Source organism: Talpa occidentalis, unplaced genomic scaffold (genome assembly GCF_014898055.3).
Source record: "Talpa occidentalis isolate TD23 unplaced genomic scaffold, MPIMG_talOcc4v2.1 talOcc4.14, whole genome shotgun sequence".
NCBI lineage: Eukaryota > Metazoa > Chordata > Mammalia > Eulipotyphla > Talpidae > Talpa > Talpa occidentalis.
Window position 1 is genome coordinate 23,434,970 of NW_023601433.1, and position 22,402 is coordinate 23,457,371.

The 22,402-nt window shown below is 42.0% G+C and overlaps 1 protein-coding gene across 5 annotated transcripts in view; it reads right to left on the bottom strand.

Annotated features, from left to right (window-relative positions):
- Window positions 1–5,174: 5,174 nt before the first annotated feature.
- Window positions 5,175–22,402, bottom strand: part of LOC119244421 (uncharacterized) — a 32,962-nt gene continuing 15,734 nt past the window's right edge. For 2 of the 5 annotated variants that reach the window (XM_054694851.1, XM_054694852.1), the window contains 3 exons: window positions 14,481–14,898; window positions 12,994–13,154; window positions 5,175–6,836 (listed from right to left, as the gene is read on the bottom strand). In XM_054694851.1, the coding sequence (XP_054550826.1) occupies window positions 6,442–6,836; window positions 12,994–13,154; window positions 14,481–14,776 (852 nt within the window). In that variant the 5' untranslated portion in view covers window positions 14,777–14,898 and the 3' untranslated portion in view covers window positions 5,175–6,441. Of the gene's footprint in view, window positions 6,837–12,993; window positions 13,155–14,480; window positions 19,082–20,774; window positions 21,020–22,402 lie in introns of those variants that run through there. The other 3 variants (XM_037510208.2, XM_054694854.1, XM_054694853.1) reach the window with 3 other exon arrangements.

The following is a 22,402-nucleotide window of genomic DNA, read 5'->3' on the forward strand; positions in this document are numbered from 1 at the left end:
CCCCGCTTGTGCGCCGCGGGCCCCTCCGCCTCGTGGCCCGGCGGCCCCGGCTCCCGCCGCCTCGCTGCCCGCCCTGCCCGCCCCGCCCCGCGCCTGCAGCCCCCGCCGGCCCGCGCCGGCCCGAGTGGTGTGTCTTGTTCCCCGCCTTGTGGTGAGAGCGCCCCGCGGCTGCCGCCGGCCACGCGAGGCCTGGGCGCTGGGGCCGCGCTGGTCCCGAGGCTCGCCTGGGCGAGGCCGCGGCCCCAGGCTCAGGCCCCTCGTGCCCCGGCGAGCTGGAGTCGGGACTTTATCACTTCGGGATTCAGGTTGGACTTTCTCTAACGACGTGACGCGCAGGGAAGTCTCGTGACGCCGCAGGTCGCCGTCCTGGCCGCGCTGCAACGCCCGCCCCGGCTGCTGCTGTCGTGTTTCATGAGTCAGCCCTGAAAGATCTCTTTGGTCTTCCAGCTGCTTGAGTCACTCCCTGTGCTCTGAGATAGTTTTGCTGAAGCTGTGAGCCACCTTGACAAACGATGGTTCCATTCTGCCGCAGCACAGAAGATAACAGAGTGTTGTGTTTTCTTTCTAGGCGCGAGGGGAGTGATAATGACAATAGTTAGACTTGAGTGTGTGGCGCAGACATGGAGCTCGCGGTGTAGGAAGAGCGTCCTGATTTCGTCCAGGTCTGTGGAGCAGTTCCCCGGGTGAATTTATCCTCACCGTATTTTCTGTTTTTGCTCCTGATACGCTTATATTTCAAATCACTTTCTTAATCACTTCCTAGTTAAGGCTTTTTAGAGACTTAAGGATTTGAAATCTTATTCTCTAATATGTTCTGAAGGTTTATATATTTTTTAAGCATGGTAATATATTTTCATATTTTTTCTCCTTTAATGTCCTCTGCACCGGAGTGAAGGATTTGTGTTCAACAAGGATTGCAGTCCTGGAACACTGGGTTAGGGAAAGGTATAGGGTGTAGGGCGGTGCAGAGGAGGGTGGGAGGGAGAGATAAAGGGCTAGATAGAATGATCACCTTTTGTTTTGATGGTTTAAAAGGTATATACTGGCATTATCTCAATAAGAACTCCATAGCCTTGTGACCTTTCTTTGTTTCTTGAGATGTGACTCTCATTTCGGTTAAGGCATATCATATTGCTAAATCTGAAGTCAAGATGAAAATCATTTCATGTGATTAAACCCAATAAATGGCAGGGCACTTTTTCTCAATGTGTTAGGTGGATCACTGCCTAGGAAGGCTCTGCGAGAGGACTTTTGAAGATGAGCTCGAAGTACAGTGTTGATTTAATTGAGGTTCTTCCACTACACCACAGTCTTTTAAGTGATTTCTTGTTCTTCATTCCTCTCCCGCAAAGGTATGTGGATCTAATCTGTTCCAAACTTTTCTTCCATACTTAGTAGTGAGTTGTCAGATGCTCACTGCAGTAGTTGAACACCTTTAATACCTCTTTCAAGAAGGATGGCATTTGTGAAAAAGTGTCTTATTTTTCTAGCAAGATAAACATTTTTTATGTTATGCTATGGAAAATAAACCTTGATACATATATTTCTGTGTAAGATGAAAACAAATAATTCCACTAAAATGGAAATAGATGATTTTAAAGTGAATTAGCATAAAAACATAGGTCATGGATATAATCTGAAAGGGTTCTAGCCAGAAGTTGGTTTCTGTTTTTGCAGAAACCCAGTGTGGCAATAAGACATCACTTGTGTTGTTGAAAAATCATTGCACAAGAGTCTTTAATTCAAATTTGAGTGTTATTATTCCAGTTAATTTCAGACTTGGAGAATCAACTACGTGTGAGATCAGGATTTTGAAATTAATGCTTCCATTTATGTGACCTTATGTGAACACTGAAGGCCTTCATTTTTCACTTTGACAAATGAGGGTAGAATAGAAATCTCTCAAACCCTATCTGATGTTAAATATGTCAAATTCTTTGTTTTTGTGGCTGGGCATAGTGAACTAAAATAGCGAAGTGTTTCAGAAAGGGTTAGAGAAACCTATTATCCAAATTGCTTTCCCTCCAATGATCTTTTTATCCCCTTTCTTTTTGGCCAGTTTCATACCGGGGATCGAACTGGTGCTGCAGAGTATGCAGGCAGCTTTGCAGCCCAGCACTTAACCGCTGTGCCACCAGAGGAGGCCCTGCTTTTAAAGTTATTTTATGTTCCAGAAGTGATATGACCTTTACTGTAACAGCACAAATAATGTAGGGAATGGATGGTATTTCTTATTCAGCAATCAGAAAAATTCGTAATATTTTGCCTCCTCTTTGACTCTCGGGCTCCTAGCTTAGGCGCTTGCTCACACAGAATTTCCATCAGAGAAGATGAATGATGCAGGTGCACTTTTACAGGGAACATTATCTGGTAGCCTGTTATTTGAATAACATTTTAAAAGACTGCATTAGAGAAGATAGAAAATGGGGAGAAGATAGAAAATGAGGGAAAGAGCCCAGGTTTGTTCATGTATTTGTATGATTTCATCAGTTGCCCATTGCAGAGAATAAAATATGTCTTAAGAAGAAATAATTCAGTAAAAAGAGAAAAAAACAGAAAATTAAACCTTGACGTATTAGTAAATTCGGGAATCTGGTTTGCAATCTCTCTCCCTCTCCACCTCTCTCCATCCTATGAGAGAGAAAGAGAGAGAATGGCTGCCACCACTACTGGTAACATCTCTTTGAAAAATGTGCATACTTACTAAGAACGTCTTGCATTCATGCAAATATCTTTTTCTTCAATAAACGACAAAAAAATCAATCTTTACATTTTCTCGTGGCCTACAATTGATTCTTGGCTCAAGATTTCATTGGCTTTATGACTTTATGGATGAATTGTGCATTAGTTTAACACCTGGATTATAGTTGTTTTTATTGTTGTTGTTGTCGTCTTGGAGAGATAAAAAAATAGAAATATATTAAATTTCTTTCCATTCATGGTCTTTTAAAATCCTTATCTTGATGATTTTACTCATCATCTCAGTGGTGATAGTTATTATTTGGATGATTTGATAGTCAACATGGGTTAACTCAACCTAAACCTTTGAGAGGATGAGAATCATTTTATTGGAACGACACAGCAACAGAGGAGGAAAAAAGTGGCATCATTCGGATTTCTTTAAGAAAATCCCTGGGTGTTGGACAAAGCTGTACAAAACATTGTCCATCAACTGCTTTCACGCCAAGCGTAGGCACACACTCCTTGACTGTATTTTGCTGTTGCTGATATAGTTGTGTGTTTCCCTGAAGTAAGCCCGCCTCCATGTGTTTTTAGTGTCTGTTAAACTGATTCTCCATAAATGCTTAGGGAACAGACTTTGAGTTTGAGGAACAATTTCCCTTTGGTTGCATTTAGTTGTGTCACATTATGGAATTCCTTTTCCTCCTCTGCCTTTCAAAAAGGTCGCTCTCCATAGAGATATTGAATGGTTCCTGCATTTGGGATTTTGCTTCAGCACAGCCAGCTTGTGCTGAAGATCTGGAGGGCGTGGCTGGAGTTCCCAGTGAATGATGGCCTTTGTTACAGTGAAATGAGATGTGGGCACTTATGAAATCCCTCTGGAATGTCAGTTCACTTTATGACTTTTCTACTTAGGAAAAGCTAAAAACCTTACGGTGAAACTTCAAATCTAAAAAACTGTTAAGATAGTTAAGTGCCATTTGAATTTTAATTCAAAATCAGTTTCTTTTAAATACACCAAAATTGATGTCAATGCTGAGTTTTTTAGAAAAGAGAATAATCATGATTGATAATGTCATAGTAGTATACTTCTTTTTACCCACTTTTTCAAATTTCAAGTCACTGCATGTTAATACACATACATACAACACACGTTTCTCAGATCCTTACACATTGCAGCCGCCTTCCCATCAGCGTGCGCACAAGCATGCAGCTCCCTGTGTGTTGCTGAGGGCTCACATGACCTTGCTGGGTGATTGACCTTCCACGGTGATTGGCAGGTTTCTCCTTGACAGATATCACTTCCTAACATGTGCATTTGAGTATCTGCCTTGAGTGTTTATTCCTCAGCCCAGGGGCAGAGACTGCTGTTCACTTTCTTCATTGTTTTATGCTAAAAGCCTGGAAGAGTGTTTGCCACAATGCAAGTGCTTTAAAACAAATTGTGAAGTAAATGAGTTGTGCACTTTTAACATTGGGAATGTAAAACCAGGACAAAGGCCTATTAGTACGGCTGTTAAAAAAGACAAGTGCACCCTCACCCCAGTCCCCTGTGCTCCTCCCTCCTTCCCTCTGCTCCCTGTCCTTCCTCCTTCCCTGCAGGATGTCTCTGATTAATAGTTGTATGTTTCTTTTTTCAGTTTTGTACTGTTGTTATTTTTTTACACTGATGTCTTATTTGGTTCCCCTATATCCCTGCTATAAGTGAAACCATCCATTATTTTACTTTTTCCTTCTGGCTTATTTCACTGAGCATAATTGGTGAAGGAAATTCTATGGGGACTACGCCTGAAAGCAGGGAACAAATATTGTTTAAAAATGAACAATGATGTCTAAATTAAAAAAAAAAAAATTCTCACCAAGAAAAAAGGGCAGAAGTGTTGCCAACCACCCATCTGTAACCCACCTCCTTCTTCTAATGGAGGGCATTCTTTGAATCTGTTCTCCCTACTGGGTTTGAAATGGCTAACAAAGGACGTGGTTTTAGTGGCTCCTCCTGGTGGGTGACATCATTGCCAATCCCTGACCTGCCTCTAGAGATGGTCTGGACAGGAAGAGTGTGTTTAGGGCATCATCCATGTAGAGTTTGGAGAAATGAGACCCTTAGCAGTCAGATGCCCTTAGAGAATATCTTGAACTTGAGAAGTCTCAAAACCTTTTCCTTTTCAAAGAAAGAATTTATCCTTTTCAATTCTATATAATAAGAGAGATCAAATTATTATTCTCTATTGGTAAAAGAATAAAGAGTAAAATAGTTTTAAACCTACAATTACCAGGAATATCACTTCCTTTTTTTACAGCATTAGGTAATACTTATTTTTATTATCTGTATCTGTTTATCTATAAATAAAATATATATCCATTATCCTTTAAGTCTCATTTAGGTATAAAATCTAACTGATAAAGAAAATCCAAACAGATCAATTACTAGCAAGGAGATTGAATCAGCAATCAAACCCCTACCAAAAAACAAAAGTCCAGCACCTGATGGTTTCATTGGTTTATTCTTTTTTTTTTTCAGATATATTTATTTATACAAGAACAGTGGTACAGACCAGATGCACAGAAAGATGAGAGGATTTACCAGAAACTGAGTGGGGAGCAGAACAGGCAGACAACCAAAACACAGTGCTGAGGGGAGCAGCTGGCGAGACGGGGAAGGTCTGCTTTGCCTTTTGGATTCTCCCTGGCCGGCTAGGATCGAACCAGTGCTGCTGAGGCTGCGGACATCTTAACACTGTGGCGCTCAACTGCCCGTGCCACCCGGAAGGACCCTAAAGTGGTTAATTCTTCAAAATTAAAAAAAAAAAATATATTGATAGCAACTTCAGTTCATCTGAATATACGATTAAGAAAGTGCATAGAAAAGTCCCAGTATGGAGATTAAGTAATAGTAATTTGAACCTTTACATAGTAATGCATATAGGAAGTACAATACACATAACATCCCACTGAGTATATATAATGTAGAAAATTCTTAATTCCAGGCAGAAAGGCTAATGATAAGAGGAAAAAAATAGAAAAAAAAATTGGAACGTTTTACCTTACACCCAATTTTTATAGTTTACAATAAAGATGACAACACTTCCTAATTGAGTAAAAATATTTTAATGTAGGACTAATTAATTTTTCTCAGGATATTTTAAAGAACAGCTTGGAATGAGATTTCCAAATCAAGGAAAACATGCCTTGTTTTCAGTTTATCAACTATCCTTAATATAGCGTTTTTACCAGACTGTGTTGGGGCAGTCAAGAATTCTATCATTGGGCACTGATTTGTTAGTGGATATTCCAACAAATCTTCAAAAAATGGTTACGAATACTGAAATAAAAACTGGGCAATGAATAGCCCCCAATACCATGACAAAAAACATAATTTTAAAACATGTCCTGAAGATGTATGTGTTAGCTACAGATAAAACACCCACTCCTATTATTGTTGACAGTGCACATTGTAACACTGGGTAATCTAGCAAAAACAATGCCTCAGTTGTTTTTTGATTTGATGAGGATTTAGAACTGGAAACAAATGCATATGAAATATGTGCACAAAAATCAAAAGAAAACCCTATACAAATCACAAGATTCATCATGGATACAGAATCAAGGTTGACATGCCAGAATCCCATGAAACCTGTTATTCCTACAATCACAGACCCAATAGAAAAAGTGACCCACAAGGATCACAATGGGTGGGGGATTAACAATAAAGAAACAACATAGCTACGTATGCAAAAATGACACTTTGAATAGTGTTTTCTAAGGTTGCAGAATATTGATCAAAATAGATAAATGCTGGCCGCAGCACCTTATCAGCGAGGAAGAATTTTGGTCCGGGTTTCCCTCTGACCTTTGCAGCCTGCGCTGACAGGCCGCTTCTCTCCTACCATCTAGGGCCATAGAGGCGCCAAAACAGGTGATGTTATAAAAGTAACAGAAGAGCAAGGTTGTTCCCGTGTAAATGCAAAAGTACTGCACGGACTTAAAGGAGGTCATCACCCCTGTAAAGAAGGCCAGGACATTTGTGGGAGTGGTGATGGTGATGGGCACCGCCACATGTGAGTAGACGTCAGACATTTGCTGTTGTACGCTGTCCATGATGTTGGTCTTCTGCCAGGCAGAAATCATGATAAACATGTCATCAATGCCAACACCTGTTAAGAAAAATCTTAATGCATATTCATATCCATTAAAGTGTAAATCACATAATTCAAAAGGTTTCCTCCTTTTTTCTCTTTTGAATGAAGCAACATTGTTTTACATCCTTGTTGAGTTTTTGACAGTCTAGGATTTCTCCCCTCAGGTGTGGCCACCTTCGCTCTCCCAGCACCAATGCACCTGTGGTCCTCCACCAGAGTCCTTGTGCTCTCTTCCCTGTCCCTCTTGCCACCCTCCGCCTCCTCCCCCTGCTTCCTGCCTGTCTCAGCTCTAGGTCAGATTTCAAGATTTGCTTTGAAAGTTTGTCTGACCCTTTGTCTAGTTTCCCTATATTCCGCATCTAAGTGAAATGATCCTTTGTCCCTTAAGGTCTTATTCTTTGTCCCTTCAGGTTTTATTTATCTCGCACAATCTGTGCTGATGTAACACTTCCCTTGGATGTCTCTGACTCCACAACAGAGCACACTCCTCCTTCTGTAATGAGCTTGTGCTTTTTTTGGATTTCTGTTATTACCACATAGCACAGTATACTCCTTCTCTCCAATTATGGTGCCTCAGTGTTGAGATCAGGAAACCTGGTGGATGTGTTAGTTCAAGCAGGATTAGCAATCTGTTTCTGATTCCACTAGATTACTTGAGAGAACATTTTCTCTCATAAGCCATTTCACAGAAATGCAGAAACACTTTCAGCCAACATTCTGTTACTGAACATATCTGACCACCAACAGCATCAGTCTATCATTGCGGTGTGACTTGAGTAGGTACAGCGTCATATACAGGCATGTGCACACTAGTTTTCCTGCTAGTCCGTTACTTGGTGGGAATATAGAGGTTTCCTATGTTTGAATTCACCAATCTCCTGTGGACCGGGGAGATGGTTTTAAATGAGTTTTCAATTCTGAATCACACAGAAATGAACATACTTAGTCTACTTTTTGGAGCATTTTTTCAATTATTAGCACAATTTCCTAGAAGTAGAATGGAGAGGTGAAAGACATGCGCCTTGAATCCTCTTTTAAGCCTTTTGATTTGATACAAATATTGGACTAAGAAAAGTATGTGCCAATTGACAATCTTCTCTGAGCAGTAGTAGACAGTGTTCATTACACACAACCACCCCAAAAGTTTCAGTCTTGCAATGCTAATTAATAAGAAAACTAGGCATCTCACTTTTAATTTGCATCCCTTGATTGATATGTCATATATTTGCCCCCCTTGCATTTCCAGTGACATGTATTTTTCATTTTTGGTTGCGTGTGTGTGTGGGTATGTGTGTGTCATAGAGAGAGAGAGAGAGAGAGAACTGCCTGCTCATGTCATTGTCTTTACTTTTGCATTTGGGGTCCTTATTTTTTCCAGTTCTGAAGACACAATTTAATGTTTGTCTTCATTTCTGACACCTTATTTTGGATCTGTAGTCATCTAAGCACAGTTATTTTACTTAATCTATCATAAACTCTTTCTGTAATCTACTTTCTCCCCAATACACTCAGAGTGGAGCCTCACATTTACTTTACTCATCTAGTATTAGAAATGGTGCATTTGCAACTTAGGCACAAATGGCACCCGCACGTACAACATGAGGCCAAAGCCACTCACCACTGCCAAGGCAACAGAAATCACTCCAATGACTGCAGTAAACATTTGGTTTCGTATACAGCTAAACCTATAAATAGGGAGGAAAAATGATGTATATTTGGCAGCAGCTGCCATACTTAAATTCCATCAATCCATGACATTCTTGATTTGGACCTGTTCTGAAATCTCTTCTGCAATCATTCTACACCTGTCTCCTGGAGACCTTTAATTCCCAAGCACTATCCCAGATCAACTATACCAATTCAAAGAGGGAAAATAAAAGTGGGCATTTTGTGCTTTAACTTAACTAACTTCTTATGCAGCTGGCCAAGCACTAATTCCCTGATGGTGTTTTAGAACGACGTACATGTACAGTTGCACAGCAGATGGTTAATTCCACTCTAGTGTTCAAGGAGTTGTGTGTGAATGGAACACAACACTAAAGGGCACACAGCTGTAGTTGAGAAAGTACCCAAATCCAATTATCTTTGCACTTATTTCCTGATTCCAACTAGCTATTAACACCAACCTAAAGGGTTCCTGTACAACAGAGATAATATGTGGTTAATAAAATGTATGAAAGCATCCTGCTAAAACATTTTCAAGATTCTCCTTTATTGATGAAGTGGGTTCTAGAAAAGTTGCTACTAATTGCAAAAAAAAAAAAATTGTATTGAAATGTACTGTTTTTGGGTCAACACAAGACTTTTCTGTTTCTCTGTTGGACCACCAGAAATGGGAATATAGAGAGAGCATTTGAAAGAATGTATGCAGTACATTGCCTCCACAATAACCACATTACGTTTGAAAATATTGACAGCCACCTGTGGTTTTATATTTTAATTTTATGTTAACTGTTTTAAAATAAATGATTGATAAAAGTCTCTCTGGACTTCTATAGGAAAAGGAAACTAAGTTTGAAGACTAGGAGAGACAACTAAGGAAATGGAGCTACTTTTTCCAAAACAATGTGACGAAAAGACTTTTTCAGACCATATTCACATAGCAAAACTTTCTTTTTATTAAAAGGTTTCTGCACCATTGATGTGTTCCACTTTTTCTCAAACTGCTGGTGCCTTGAGTTAAATTTAGGGTCCAAGCGCACACAAACGAATTTCAGAGCAAAAGTCAATCGCTTGGGTTACAATAAATTTGAACATAATGAATATTTTCATTTTGAAATACTTCTCGAAAACAATATTTATAAATGTTTACGATAAGAACATAACAAAGATGAAATTCAAATGCAAAAAGATTAGTGAGAGCTACACAGGACATATTTAGTCTCAATCCCTTTTACAAGTTTCTCATTTTTATGTAAATTTTTTAGACACTGAAGTGGGAAGGTAAATAGTCGACTACCATGACTTTACTTTGAGTAGTTGTGCCGAGGTTCTCTAAGCAACTGTTAATAATTGTAAGTGAAGGAAAGATATGAAAATGGACACTGTAGGAGACTGATGAATGCACTTGCAGATATTCTAGAACCCTACAAGGAAATTGATAGAAGCAGTTTATCAGAATGATTGGAGAATGATCAAACTTTAGATTTTCTAAGACCCCGGATGGACAGATCTTGTTTCAGTAGGTACCCAGAGCATGTGCAGTGTTGCACATCATGTGCCATCAATTAAGTTTCGCTTTACCGTTTTGCCTTCTGAGAAACCACAAGTTTTTCCTGTTAATCAAATGAGACTGGGAGGTAAGAAGGGAGGGGCTACCAGGATATACCAGGAGAACCACGAGAAGTTTGGGAGATTACTGCGAGAGGAGCAGAGAGAAGGTCAGGGAAGGAAGAAAGACAGGGAAAAGTAAGAGAAGGTAAAGGAAAAATAAAGAAGCAACTGCTAGCGTAAAGTTGTCTCAAACCCCTCATTTCAATCCGCAGCCCTTCTCTTTTTGTGCCTATGAATCCTGCGGGTCGGGACAGGTGGCGCTCAACGTGGGGCACAAAAAAGAACGAAGGAACCGCTGAAGGACCAGCTGTGGTGAGCCGGCAAGTAAGGTAAAGTAGCTGGGATCATGGGCAATTCAATATCCAAGGGGCAGTTAGTTATTTCCCTGGAAGCTCTCCTAAAAGAGTTTGGGGTTCCTCTCAGTAGAAAAATCCTTAAAGGATTTGTAGAGACCCTTACACTAGTAAGTGGTTTCTGGAGAAGGATCGGGTCGATAGTGCAAAATGGAATAAGGTAAAATGAGATATTGTCTTACATCAGCAATTATATGGTCTTGAGTCTCTTCCTGGCACTACTTTGACGGTCTGGGGAGTGTTGGGAGATGCTCTTAATGCTGGTGGCACTGCTGCCGCTCAGTTAGCCACTGAGGCCATCAGGACCACTAAACAATTGGAGGAAAAAGGTAGAAGTTCCATTGTGAGTTCTACATCGGTAAATCCCCCTTCCTCTACTCAAAAAATACCAACAGCCCCTCCCACTTCAAGAGAGAGTGTAAATCTGAGTGCGATTTTATTCGAGTTAGTCGCCAGTATATATACAGGAGCAGTGAATGGATTTAGCTTATTGCTGAGTGGTTTACATCTGGACCTAGCCTCTTTCTTTTTTTATTTATTTGTTTGTTTTTTTTTTGTTTTTTTTTGTTTTTGTTTATGCATGCACTGAGTACAGTCAGAAGCGCGGGATGGTGAGAGAATTCACCAGAGCCAGAGCAGGGAGCAGAGCAGGCAGAAGGACAGAAGTACACTGCTGAGGGGAGCAGCGGGCGGCAGGAGAGGTCTGCGCGCCATGTGGGACCCTCCTCTGGTGGCCGGGGAGCAGCAGGGGATCGAACCGGCACTGCAGAGGTCACGGGCAGCTTCTCAACCCAGCGCTCAACCACTGTGCCACCGGGGAGGCCCCTAGCCTCTTCCTTAAGTAGATAATCCATTAGTTTTTTTTTAAGCTATATGATCGCATTTTTTGTTTTACTAGCTACTTTTTCACTTAAACTATATTTTAATTATTATAGGGTTTAGTAACGTTTCATTTGAGTCAGCCTTGTATTAAGGATTTCATATGATTTTTTAATTAACAACAAATGACCTTTATAGAAGAAAGAAGGAAGTTTTAGAAAGACAATGAAGGGATAAAGTTTGTAGTTCTAGAAAGATGAGATAAGGTTTTAGCTCCTGGTGGTCGTAATCCTTTGATAGGCTTCTGTCTTATCCATGTCTTCAGGGAACTTTGATGTACTCCCCTGCCTCAGGGAATTTTTGCTGTTCTCCCCCTGCGTGCTGGTTCCTTGCCCAGCTGGACCTAGGGACCTTGGCGATAGCCATTAGCCCTAAAGGTCACTGCAGGGGGAGGTGAAGCAAAAGGAGATGGGAAACACCTGGGGAGCCACCTCCTGAGCCACCTCCTAGAACACTCAACAGGGTTGATCTTCCGTTAATGGAAAGAATGTGCTCTATGATGGAAAGAGTCCTGTTTTCCCAGGCCCCTAATTATGCTTACCCAGTCGTGGAAGGGACAGATCCTCATGTGGTGCTTACTAGAGTACATGTCTCCACAGCTTTTAAAGATTTGAAGGTGTTAAAAGAGGCAGTTACTCAGTATGGTCTCCAGAGTGCTTTTACGCATACCTTATTGGATAGCTGGTTCGGCATGAATCCGACTCCTAATGATTGGAAAGCGCTAGTCAGAGCAGTGACTTCCCCAGGGGATTATTTGGTATGGAAAGGTATATTTTTAGAGAACTGCACCCATACAGCTAAACTCAATGCTGATGCTGGATTTCCAGTTAGAAACAAGGGTATGTTAGCAGGAGAAAGGCAATATTATAGTAATGACCGACAAAAGGATTATGATCCGGCTGTATTTGCCCAAGTTGCAGCAGCTGGACGGTCAGCCTGGAAGGCAATAGGAGATAAAGGAGGAGCCGACATTCAATTAACAAAGGCCATTCAAGGGTCAACAGAACCATATGCGGAGTTCCTAGCAAGATTGATGACTGCAGCTGGCAGAATTCTAGGTAACACTGATGCCTCCCTACCAATAGTTAAACAGTTTGCATTTGAAAATGCTAATAAGTAGTGTCAGGAAGCTATAAGAACCTGGAAATCTTGGGCTAGTTTGGATGATTATGTGAGACTTTGTAAGGATATTTGTGAAGCTCAAGTTACCGGTGTGGTGATCGCTTAGGCTTTGGGTGGTCCAGTAACTGGACCACGAAACCGTGCCTGTTTTGCTTGTGGTCAGCAAGGGCATATAAAGGCCTCCTGCCCATTTTTGGGGCGGAGCGGGGGCGCTAAGGCACCAGAAATTGCTAACCCTCAAAAAAAAACCAGGCGTTTGTCCACGGTGCTGAAAGGGTAGCCACTGGGCGAATGAGTGTCTGTCTAAGACAGATTATCAGGGAAATCCACTGACCCCCTGTATGGGAGGGCAGCCGGGAAACTCGTGGGGGAGGGCACAGCCCCGGCAACCCTCTCAGCCAATTATAGGGGCCGTTCAGAGCAATCCCCAAATGAGGCAAAATTTTTCTCTAACCTCTTCTGCACCTCCCCAGGAAATGGCGGATTCGATTTGAGTGTCTCTGCATACACTGTTCTGACTGCTAGCATGGGAGTGCAATGCTTACCTACGGGCCAGTATGGTCCTCTCCCCGATGGAATTGTGGGACTAATAACGGCCGCAGCTCCAGTGCCCTCAAAGAGGCCATCCCAGGTCTCGTTGATACTGATTACACTGGAGAAATTAAGATTCCTGTGTCTGTTTCTCGTGGAGTTATCTCTATATCCCCTGGTGACAGAATAGCTCAAATTATACCATTACCAAGATTAGCCAGTGATGGAAAATCCACCATGTAATTTGCGGTGCTGAAGGTTTTGTTTCTTCAGGCAACCCTCTTGAGAATTTGGCTTTGACATTAGATAAGAGGCCTCTAATTGAATTGATAATTAATGGCAGAACATTTAAGGGCCTTTTGGATACTGGGGCAGACACTTCCATTATATCCAAGGAGCACTGGCCTTCACAGTGGCCCGTGGCTACTGCTTATACCTCCTTGCAGGGTCTGGCAATATCCCAAAATCCTTCTAGGAGTACTACTGTGCTCTGCTGGAGGGACAATGAAGGCCATACTGGGCAATTTCAACCTTATGTCCTCCCTGGAATCCCCATGAACCTCTGGGGACGAGATGTTCTGGTAGAGATGGGGGCTTCATTAGTCATGGATAGTCCAGCTGGCCAAATGATGATTAATCAGGGCGACGTGCCTGGACAAGGTTTGGGTAAACAACAGCAAGGGTCTCCCTTTTTTAATCTACAGGAAGTGATGAGGGAAGCGGGGGATAAACGAGGGCTCGGTTACCCTTTTTTTCTAGGGGCCGCTGTGATTAGGCCTCCACCCACGCCCATTCCTATCACCTGGAAATCTGACACACCTGTGTGGGTACCAAAGTGGCCCCTGCCAAAAGAGAAGTTAGGGGCCAGAAGAATGTTAGTTGAAGAACAGGCCGGACACATAGTCCCGTCTACCTCCCCCTGGAATACGTACCCATCTCTGTTATCAAAAAGAAGTCCGGAAAATGGAGACTATTACAGGACCTTAGGGCAGTGAATGCGACTATGGAGATTATGGGACCAGTGCAACCTGGCATTCCCTCTCTAGTTGCCATTCCACTAGATCATTATATCTTGATCCTTGATCTTAAGGATTGTTTTTTCACAATTCCATTACATGATCAAGATTCCAAACACTGTGCATTTTCTATCCTGGCCATTAATGTTGCTGCCCCACATGATAGATATCAATGGGTGTGCCTTCCTCAGGGAATGGCAAACAGTTCCACTATCTGCCAAATTTATGTCTCCAGAGCCATTGCTCCTGTTAGAGTCAAACATTCACAGGTGCATGTATATCATTATATGGATGATTTGTTACTGGCAGCTCCTATGATCGACCTGCTGTATGGCTGTTTCCAGGACCTGGAGAATCATTTACTGATGTCAGGTCTAAAGATTGCTCCTGAGAAGTTACAAATGGCTGAGCCTTTTCAGTATTTAGGATACCATTTGAGTAAAGGCAGTTATGCTCCAGCAGTACCAAAATTGGCAGTAGCTCACCTTTGCACCTTGCATGATTTCCAATGCCTATGTGGCGATCTAGCACGGATACGCTCTTCGCTCTCTATTACATCGGGAGAGCTGAAGCCCCTTTTTGACATGTTGAAAGGGGATGCAGACCCCGCTTCCCCTAGAGCCATTACGCAGGAGGCTCGTGAAGCGATTACTAGAGTCGAAAAGGCTCTAGCCCAGGTGACCTTAAATAGATTTTCTGTCCTTTTGATGTCTTGGTATTTTGTAGTAATCTTAGTCCCACGGCGCTTATATGGCAAGATGGTCCCGTTTATTGGATCCATCTTAACATCTGTCCAAAACGAGTCTTAGAGCCTTATTTACATTCGGTTGCCAGAATTGTACAAATGGCTCTGGACTCCAGTCTACATCTTTCAGGTACTCACCCACGAGTGGTGATTCTCCCCTATAACAAAGAACAAATTCAGTGGTTAATATGCCACGATGAAACATGGAGTATCCTTTATTTTACCACTTCAGTGCTTTTTGATTTGCATTATCCTAGCAACCCTTTATGCAAATTTTTACAAAATCATCCAGTCTGTTTCCCCAGGATCCTCGTTACTGAACCTACTGCGGAGGTTTGGACAGTGTTTACAGATGGCTCCAGTAATGGTACAGCCTCTTTTGTCTCTGAAGGTGATCGGAAGGTGGTCTCGGTGCCCAGTGGTACAGCCCAAGTCATTGAGGCGACCGCCGTCCTCTCGGCTCTCGAGACCTACTCACGAGAACCTATCAATTTGTATTCTGACAGCAAATATCTGGTACATGCTTTAAATGTTTTGGAAACTGTTGCTCATATTTCTGTTCATAGCTCCATTGCACCCCTCCTTCATCAGTTGCAAACACTGATTTGTAAGAGAATTCATCACCTTTTGTGGGTCATATCTGAGGTCATCTCCCATTGCCAGGACCTTTAGCGGCTGGCAATGACGTGGCTGATTCTCTTACTAGGGGACATCTAATTTGTCCAGCACTTCAGAGTGCTATGGAAGAGCATGCAGTCTTGCACACCAATGCCACTTAAGGGTCATTACGGGTTGACTCGTCATCAAGCTCGTGACATTGTTTGTGCCTCTCACAAGTGTGCACCTTTTGCTCTAGCTGCTATGCCGCCCCCAGCAGTTAACCCCCGGGGCATCCTCCCTAACCATATTTGGCAAACCGATGTGACTCATGTTCCCTCTTTTGGAGGACAGAGCCTGGTCCATGTCTCCATTGACACATTCTCTGGTTTTCTTTTCGCCTCCCCACATTGCAGTGAAAAGACTTCTGATGTCCGCTCACATTTGCTACAAATGTTTGCGGTAATGGGCCACCCATGTGTCATTAAGACAGATAATGGTCCTGGTTATACCAGTAAGGCTTTTGCCTCCTTTTGTGTGGTCCATCGCATTGTGCACAAAACGGGAATTCCATACAACCCGCAGGGGCAGGGTATAGTTGAACGTGCCCATGGTTCTCTGAAAACTATGCTTTTAAAACAAACAGGTGGAGAACACTCCCCCAGGGATGGTTTGACTACATCTCTCTTTACCCTTAATTTTTTGACCCTAGATACCCAGGGGCGGTCAGCTGCTGATCGGCACTGGTCGCCAGACCCTCGGCAGGTCACGGTGCTGCAAGCCAGATGGAAGGACCCGGTCAATAATGAGTGGCAACCACCCGCAGCAGTACTAATACAGCTGCCTGGCAGCATTTGTCTTTTCCCACGAGATGTGGAAGCACCCCAATCGGTTCCTGCTCTATTGGTTCGGTTTGTCAATATACCTGAACCTGCTAACCTTGATGACACGAGCATCCCAGTTGTCAGTACGATGGGCGATTGTGCATCAGATGCCTTTTTTGCTCCTCATTAATCATCATGATTCCACTTTTCCGCAAGTATTTGCCACTAATCTTACTACTGGTCTGGCTTCCAAGCCATTGGATAGTGCCCTGTTGGGCCAGGGTGAGGTGAAATTATTTAAAGGCATTTAATCTGCAAACATTAGTTCTACCATTGAACAATCCGTTAGTATCCAGAATAATAGATCAGAGAGTTTGTCTACTGTTGTTTGTCTGTGTCCTCCTTCTTTTTTGTCCTCTCCAATAATGCAGGAAATGCAACTGTGTTGAACTGTCCAGGGGAGCCCTGTGCCCTCTCTGCCTGCTGGACCCAGAGTGCGGAAAGGGTGGTGATCATTTGTCTGCTTTCTACTTTAATCATGCCCGTGGATGTTTCTGCACATCTTTCCTTTTCCTGTTCTACCTAGGAGGAGACGTGATTTTGGCATCACTGCAGCTGTTGTCGCTGTTTCAATAGCGGTGTCCATGGCTGCGGCTGCTGCCGCCATCTCTGTCACTCAAGCTGCTGCAAATGCTGACACTATAAACAATTTAGCTGCCAATGTTGCTTTTGTGTTATCAACATAGCAAGATATGAATGAACATTTACGAAATGGACTTTTGATGCTTAATCAGCAGATAGCTCTAATATGAGACAGACTTTTGTTAACTGCTCACATGCCTTATAACCTTCTGTACCATTTTGTTTTATTTGTGTAATTCCTGTTATGGTGAAAAATATGTCTATGGAAGTAAATAGGTTAAATAGTGTAATCAGAGGACCATGGAACCACCAGTTCCTGAACCTGACTGCTCAATTGGCGAGACGGCTCATAACCATTAACAACACTCAGGTTACCCCTGTTACGAGTGAGGGTCTCATTGCCTGTTTTAGAGGACTCCTCCCAGAGTTGCTGTTTGTGCATTCGGCATATGGTTTCTCCGTCGGCTACGGAAGCGAAACAAAGAACTGGTATTGCGGTCAGGCAAGTACTTGGCGTCATAGTACTTGACCAGGACTCCCCAGTGGCATCTGGATGGGTCAACTTAGCCCTAGAGAACACGAGAGCCAAAGTCGGGTAAGAGCGTAGCCCGTCCAGGCCAACCTAAGACAGCGGTCTGGACCAACATCGCCAGATTAGCAATGACGGGTAAGGCTGGTCACGGAACATGCCATCCTAAGACAGGCCAGGTGTCTCATTTAAAAGAAAAAAGGGGGAGATGTCCGGATGCACTGTTGCACAACACGTGCCATCAATTAAGTTTTGCTTTACCATTTTGCCTTCTGAGAAACCACAGGTTTTTCCTGTTAATCAAATGAGACTGGGAGGTATGATGGGAGGAGCTACCAGGATATAAGAGGAGAACCACGAGAAGGTTGGGGGGTTACTGAGCGAGGAGCAGAGAGAAGGTCAGGGAAGGTAGAAAGACAGGGAAAAGAAAGACAGGGAAAAGTAAGAGAAGGTAAAGAAAAAATAAAGAAGCAACCACTAGTGTCAAGTTGTCTCAAGCCCCTCATTTCAATCCTCAGCCCTTCTCTTTTTGTGCCTACGATTCCCAGCAGTCGGGGCAAGTAGGTTTACAATGAAGCTGCAGAATCATTGTGTCAAAAATTCCCCTCACACGATTCCTCAGTCAAATTGAGGCATCCCTGGCAGCAAAATGGCCAATTTTCTGAACATTCTAATAACTTGACAACATCGGACTGAATTGGAAATGATTACACTTCAAAAACTGTATGTTTAGGGAGGAGGCCACATCTTTCTAAAAGATATGATGTCTATTAAACACAAGAACAATTAAAGTATGTTTGAGAAGAGAAAGATTTTCCAGATTTTATCAGAAATTGATCTAATAGTTGGCATAATAAGTTTTGTCATTTTTAAAATGCCAAATGTGAAATAGTTTACAAACAAAATAGACCACTACTTGCCATAGAATGGTGTTCAATTAGGCCATACTCTCTTGGGAAGGTCTTACTATTGTCCAGATGATTTCATTCCAAGCCAAAAAATATGGAATGCTCAAAAGTGTTGAATCCCTGAGCTAAACAAACACAAGATAGTCATATTGATAACAGAGAGAGGGAGGGTGAGATGTCAAAAGAATCTACAAAAGCACTAGCAGGAAAATCAGTTACATATATTCACATCCAAGGAAGGCAAGTATTAGGACTATACTCAGCACCTATGCCGAGAAATTTGCTGCTCCTTTTCCTCTTTGTGCCTGCTCCAACCCAGGAAGTAGTCTTTCAGTATGGAAAGGAGGAAGGCATACTAGACAAATACTATGAGAAACACTGTCATAAATATGCTCAGAATGCTAAAGGAGAACATTGACAGGGAACACGATATATGAATGAAATAATAATATACATGGAAAAACTTAAGAGGAACCTAACAAATTCTGGAGCTGAAAAGCTAAAAAGCCAACCAACAAACATGCACACAACACAAAAAAGTTAAACTTAGAGATGCTGACCAGATTTAGCATTGTGCTGGAATTGCTCGCCAGAGCAATTAGACAAGGAATAGAATAAAAAGAATCAAAGCTGGAAAGGAAGAACAGTAAATATCCTGTTTCACAGATATGGAAATTCCAACACATCCACAAGAAAACTACTAGTTACAAAAAATTCAACAAAGCTGCAAGATACCAGAACAACTTATAAAAATCAGCTGTTTCTATTTATGTGCAAAAGGAATTGCAAAAGGAAATTAAGAAAGCAATTCTATTTAAATAGCATCTATAAGAAGAAAATACTTAGGAGTATATTTGACCAAGAGGTAAAAGATGTGTACACTGAAAATTATAAAACACTGGTGAAAGAAACTAAAGAAAACCTAATTTAATAGAAAGGCATCCTTAGTTGATGTGAAGGATTAATACTGTTAAAATGTCAATCACCTAGCAATCTACTGATTCAACACAATTTCTATTGAAATTGAAATTTCCTTTTTTCTTTTTCAGAAATGGAAGAGCCAACCCTCAAATTCACTTGAAATTGCAAGGAGCCCAGGATATCCAAAGCAATCTCGAAAAAGAAGAAAAAGTTGCAGGACTGAGATTTCCAGATTTCAAAACTTACAAAGAGGTACTGTAATGAAAACAATGTGGTACTAGCACGCAAATAAACATATAGACTGACAGAGTAGAATTGGGAGTCCAGAAATAATCCATAAATATAGCCAGTTGATTGACAAGTGTAGTAAGTCTAACAAAATGGAATGTTCTCTTCAATAAATGTTTTTTGGAAAACTTGGATCTTCATGTACACAAGGATGATGCTGAGACCTTACTAAATACCATAAACAGAACTGAAATAGACATTGATCAACAATCTAAATAAAAGAGTTAAAACCTTAAAACTTGTAGAGAGAAACACAGGGTCAATGTGCATGACCTTGGACTTGTCAATGGACACTTAGATATAATACCAAAAATACAAGTACCGAAAAAATTAGATATGTTGGATTTTCTCAAAAAAATATTAATCATTACAGGCCATTGTCAAGAAAGCGAAGAGACAGTCTATATAGAGGGAGAAAAAATCAGCTAGTCATATAGCTGGTAAGGGGCTTAATAACTGAAATATGCAAAGTGCTAAAGAAAAACATGAGTGAACAACAAAAGGTCAAACAACCCAATTATAAGAAGGGCAAAGGACTTGGATAGACATTTCTCCAAAGAGGATATACAAGAGGCCAATAAACCGTTGAAAAGACAATCAACGTGATCAGATATTTACAGAAATGTGAATCATCACCACAACGAGATACCACTTGACACCAAGTAAGACATGTAAAATCGATAAAAGGTAAAAGAATGAGTGTTGTTTTATAGGGAGACTGTGGGAAAACTGGAGCCCCTATCTACTGCTGGTGGGATCGAAAATGGTGTAGACTCTGGAAAACAATGTGGTGGTTCTTCAAATAGCTGACTATGGAATTCTCATGCAACCCACCAATTCCACTTGTAAATGATTCTCTTAACATGAGCACACCATGTTCCTTGCAGTGTTACGATTAAAGACCATGGGTAACCAAATTGTGGAGCACACATACAATGGAGCACAGAGCCATCGAGTGGAATGAAGCTGTCACATGTGCACAAGGAAAAACCCTGGAAGCATTATGATAAGTGAAATAAGTCAGTCACAAAAAATGTATGATTCCATTGACATAAAAATCTAAGAAAGGCAAATTCATAGAAAGAATAGAGTCAAGGTTTATCAGGACTGGAGGAGAGAAGAGCAGCAGCAGCCACTGCTCACTGGTCACAGAGTTCCTCCTTCAGGTTATGAAAGATACTGGAAACAGTCACGACAGTACACAGCCGTGGGGATGTGGTCAATGCCACAGAACTGTACACTTAAAGTGGTTAGAATGGCACGTGTTACGTTAAATATCTTACAACAAATATTTTTAAGTTTAAAAACTAATACAATTTTTTTACCTGTGGCATGATACAATTGCAGATAATATGATCAGAAGGTATGCCGTGTAAAACAAAGGGACCACTGTCCTAGCACTTGCCTCAAATTCCAGTTTCCTAGAAAGTGATGTAAAGTAGACCACCTGTCGTAAAAATACACACAGGTAAATAACTTTTAATTACAATATTTGTGTATGAGTGACAAGATGTATCAAAATATTATAGCTTATTGATTGAAACATGTTACAGTTTGGTAAAAGATTAAAATAGTGTGAATTATGATTTTAGAATAAAGGTAATAAAAAATTTTTCCCACCAATCCATGCTATGCTTTCTAAGATTTCTTTCAAAAATCCAATGTTTGGGCCTCCCTTTGGTGGTGCAACGGTTGAATGGTGGGCTGTGAAGCTGTTGGCAGCCTCTGCAGCTCTGGTTATATCCCAGGCCACCAGTGAGGGTCCCACCTGACGCAACAGACCTCTCATGCCACACCCGCTGCTCCCCTCAGCAGTATATTTTGTCAGTCTGCCTGTTCTGTTCCCTGATCTGGCTCTGGTCAATTCCCTGACCCTCCCGGCATCTGACTCTGCCCAGTGCTTGTATAAATAAATAAATATATCTTTTTTATTTTTAAAAATAAGCCAATGTTTAACATTCCTGAGTATACAAATTCTCAATTTTCTCTAACACTGTGTAATCATTAATAACTGTCAAAATTTTGGCTATTTGTAAATGACGAGTTGGTTTTTATCTTTTGCTATTTAAGTACAAAGTATAATTTCAGCAAGGCCTGGTATTCAAAGCCTTTTCCCAGCAGGTGTCTCTCACCAGGCCTGGACAAAAGTATTAGCAGGTTTGCTGATCCTCTGAGGTGCCTGGCAGAATGCTAGAAAATACTTGAGAAGTCTGAGCTAGTTGTGTTTATCAAAAACACTAGGGAACATCAGCTTAAAGGTTTGTTTTTTCTTGAAGTGCCACCAAGCAAGTTTTCGGGGGCTCCAGAAACAGCACAGAGGTGAAGTGAGAGCATTCTGACTAGAAAACCAAAAGGAACCCTGAAGATCAATGTCTGCCCTGAACACTCCCACCCCTGGGGTATAGAATGAGTGTATTTCACTAGAATGCGACCCAGTATCTAGGCTGTCGGCTTCCATTGGTTTCCCTTGAAGAAAGCTGGCTTAAGCATCAAAGAGTGGAGCAGAGCCGGTTTCAAGTCAAGGCCTCCACCAAGTAGCCAGGCGTGGACACATCCCTGGACAGGTCTTATCCCTTCCACCTTCTCCTCCCTCTAATCCCAGCCCCAGGCACCTGGATGTTCTTCAAGGCCAGGCGCTTTTCAATGGCATGAATTTGGTCCAGGAACTCAAGCAGCCACTTTTGGCTGCGCTCGCTGTCCTAGGGGGTCCGCGGACTTCAGTTAGTACTGCAGCCACACGGCCTTGGCTTGCAGGAGTAACCGGCTTGTCCCCGAGCCGGGACCTAGGATGGTTCCTCCCAAGACGCCGGCCAAGTAGAGGGCCGCAGCAGAGGTGTTGTAAATAGGGAAGGTGATGCTTTTCAGGTCCATGTTGTTATTCTTCTGCCAGATGAACAGGAGTGGGTTGGAGGGCATGCAGGTGCTCTGGTACCTGGCACACACCTGAGGGTAG